Below are 3,441 nucleotides of genomic sequence, written 5' to 3'. Positions count from 1 at the left end.
TAGTTTTGTTTAGTTCATGGAACATTACTCCCCCCCCCTCGTGGGAGCACGACAAATGTACGGGGCGCTAGTGTTTAATGCCTAGGGGCGGAAAAATGGTAAGTCCGCCTCTGATAACAACAAATACTAAAAATCCTAAAATATATAATGTAGGCAGTGTTACCAACATGTTTATAGCTGATGACTTCGTCGGATCGCAGACAATATACTACAGCAAATAAGGTAGGCAATCCACTTGCTGTGGATTGCAGACCCGACGTCGAGCGGCTATAAGTGAAAACCCTATCACACAACATACGAAATAATTTACGAAATAATTTACTCAGCTCCGCGATCATTATCTCAGCATCAGCTTGTTCTTTTTGGAACTCACCGAGAGCGGAGTAAAGATCTGGATGATGTTTTCCAATAACAAGCTGGAAGCGATTGTGCCACCCCTCACTTACATTGTTGGTTTTGTGTGAACCAGTTAGAGCGGCTTGGTGCTGATTCCAAATTTCTGGCGGATAACGTGGAAGAATTCCTCGTCTTCGCCCTCTAGCTATTACTCCTACAACATAATTTTTTTCAAAATATTCCAAAATTGGTAATAAATCTTCAGGCGCGTCATTTTTCAAAAGCGAGAAAATGCGAGGTACTTCAGCTAAAGGTACGAATGCCAACGCTAGCATCATATGACTGTACATTTTTAATGAACGATCATCAGGGTCATTGTATGTGGCTTGAAGACCAACAGATTGAATTTGTCGATACATTGATTTTTATTTCGGGAACAATAACCGTCGGGAAAAAGTCGTTCGGGAAAAAAGGTTTCGGGTTTTCGGATTTTCGGATAAAACGACATTCGGGAAAAAGTTCATTCGGGAATTTCGATTCGGGAAAAACGGCGGGTACCGCCGTCGCATGTCCAGTGCTTTTTCTTGTGTAAAAAGTGTAATGTCGAAAACCGTGTTAAAGTGTCTAGCTAGTCAGTCATCTCAAGTCAAAATCGATTAACTTTCAAGTTAGCCACCTAGCGGTGGATTGCAGACCCGACGGCGAACGGCTATACATAAGTGAAAACTATTATATTTATAATATTAATACATTTTATCAGGTCGCGTTCTTCTCTCCAACACAGATAGTTTCTGAGTCAATGTGATTCGGCTTATTCAGATTTACTACAACACAATCATGTTTGTTGGATCAGTAAAGGTCGAGTAGTTGAACGTTTTTGGAACATTAAAGAAGAAGTAAAAACATTCCTAAAAAATGTAGATACTGAAGAAGCAAAGAAGCATTCGGAGCTCTTAGAAAACAAGCGAAATATAGTTGCAATGGCTTTCTGAAATGACATTTTGAAATATTTAAATACGCTTAATGTCGAATTACAAGGAGGAGGGAAATTAATATGTGATTTAATACAAAGTGTGTCTGCTTTCCGTCGCAATCTAAATATATTTGAACGAGACATTGAACAAAAAAAATTCATTCACTTTACCACAATATTTGAATGCAAAAATTATTCTGAAATTGTAAACATCGAAACATTTTTAAGTTTTCTGTCAGATCTTATGAAGGAATTCGATGCTAGATTCAAAGACTTTTCTGAAATAGGAAAACTATCACAATTCTTAAAAACTCCTTACGACGTTCTCCCAGACGGAGAATGGACTGATGTAGCTGAAAAATTATTTAATCTTTCAATGTCAAAATTTCAAATGGAAATAATAGACCTACATGAAGATGTTTCCTTGAAGCAGTGCAGAAGTGCGTCAACTGAAGAACTCTGGGCTAAGGATGCCATTGACAATTATTCAAACTTAAAGCAACTGGCAATCAACTTGGCTACGATGTTTGGTTCGACATACATTTGTGAGGCATCATTTTCAAAAATTAATTTTTTGAAAAACAAATATCGGACAAAATTAACAGACTCTCACCTTGAGGACACATTGAGCATACGCTGTTCTCCACGAGTTCCCGATTTCAAAAAGCTGGCTAAGGAAAAGAAATGCAATTTTTGGCATTAAATAATTTACTGTAATAGATATATTTTTTTTTTTTACACTCCTAATTTTGTAATTTTTAATATAAATTAATTGTAATAATTAAACAATTATTTTTATTTTTATACAGCTGTTTTTAAAATATAAAGATTTGAAAAAGATTTTTTTCACGGGACCTCATTGATTTATTAATTTAATCTTTAGGACTCCTATAGAAATTACTTTCCGACCCCTGTTCTAGACCATAACCTATTAAAAACGAAAAATATAATGATACTTTAAAACACAAGATGGCTCACATAAGGAAACTCTCATTAGATGAACTATCTGAGTTATTATACTATAATTTCAAAACGAACTTCTTCAATGTAGCGTGAAAAATTAAAATAATATAATAGCAAGATACATATAAAACATTTTGAAATCATTAAAACAATACTATTAACATTAAATAGTCATGTAAATAATAACACAAATAACTCCTCTCGAAAGAGAAGTGAATCATTCAAATATATAACATACCACGTTTTACACAACTCTCACGATAATATGTGAGAATGTATTAGTTTCTCAATTTTAATTACTCCTATTTTAATTGTTGGAACCAATTTATAGTGACTCATGATAATAAAGATAAGTAAATGATCGTAGCAATTTTCCTGGCTTTCCGAATATATAGGTTTAATACTTTGCCGCCTTCCGGAACTTTTTTTTTTTAATGCCCTGGGGCTTTATATTATTTAAACGACCCAAAGGTCTTTATAAATATGTTTGACAATTATGCATATTTTACATACTAGATATAAATTATATATATATATATATATTACATGTAGGTGGAGTCACTTCCATTGAATTGCCCCCTGCCTTAATCTAAAATCTTAAACTAAGTCGTATGGTTTCAGACGCTTAAGACGTCTGATATCCTTGGAGTTATTTAACAGTTGGATGGCCAATGGATTGACATGGTGATCTAGCCTCGTCTTGTGTTTGCGAGCAAACCTTTGGATTTCGTCTGCTATTGTAGGAAGCATCATATCACGGTGAATTGCGTTGTTTCTTTCGAACCGATAGGCTGCAGTGATGGTCCAAAGCGCAATGTTTTGACAGCAATGTATTACATCGATGCTAACTTACTGGCACAACCCCACAATTGAATGCCATATATAATTGCGGTTTTATAATTGCTACATACAGTAGACGTTTGTTTTCGATGGTTAACTCGGAGTGAGGTCCAATAAAGTTTTCGAATTTTTTCTTTAATCTGAATTTTTTTCTGGCGAACGTGGTGTTTCCAGTTTAGACGAGAGTCAAGGTGCATTCCAAGATATTTCGCTGAATCTTTTTGTGGGATTGGTGATTGATTCAGTACTATTTGGATGTTATCGGTTTTGCGTAACGTAGAGTTAACAGTGCACCGATTTATCGCCATTGATCTTAATTTCCAATGTCT

General features: G+C 35.1%; 1 protein-coding gene across 1 annotated transcript; it reads left to right on the top strand.

Annotated features, from left to right (window-relative positions):
- Positions 1-1,553: 1,553 nt before the first annotated feature.
- Positions 1,554-2,012, top strand: LOC103311671 (EPM2A-interacting protein 1-like). Its single transcript, XM_008191360.1, has one exon. The coding sequence runs from the start codon at positions 1,554-1,556 to the stop codon at positions 2,010-2,012; it is 459 nt and encodes a 152-aa protein (XP_008189582.1).
- Positions 2,013-3,441: the final 1,429 nt, after the last annotated feature.

This window comes from Acyrthosiphon pisum, unplaced genomic scaffold, assembly GCF_005508785.2.
Source record: "Acyrthosiphon pisum isolate AL4f unplaced genomic scaffold, pea_aphid_22Mar2018_4r6ur Scaffold_13246;HRSCAF=13885, whole genome shotgun sequence".
NCBI classification, from domain to species: Eukaryota; Metazoa; Arthropoda; class Insecta; order Hemiptera; family Aphididae; genus Acyrthosiphon; species Acyrthosiphon pisum.
Note: the sequence above shows the minus strand (reverse complement) of the source record. Positions and strands in the feature narration are given on the sequence as shown.

What these genes read in the sequence shown, in the direction of transcription:
- LOC103311671 (XM_008191360.1), top strand. Translation starts at nt 1,554, where the DNA reads ATGAAGGAATTCGATGCTAGATTCAAAGACTTTTCTGAAATAGGAAAA.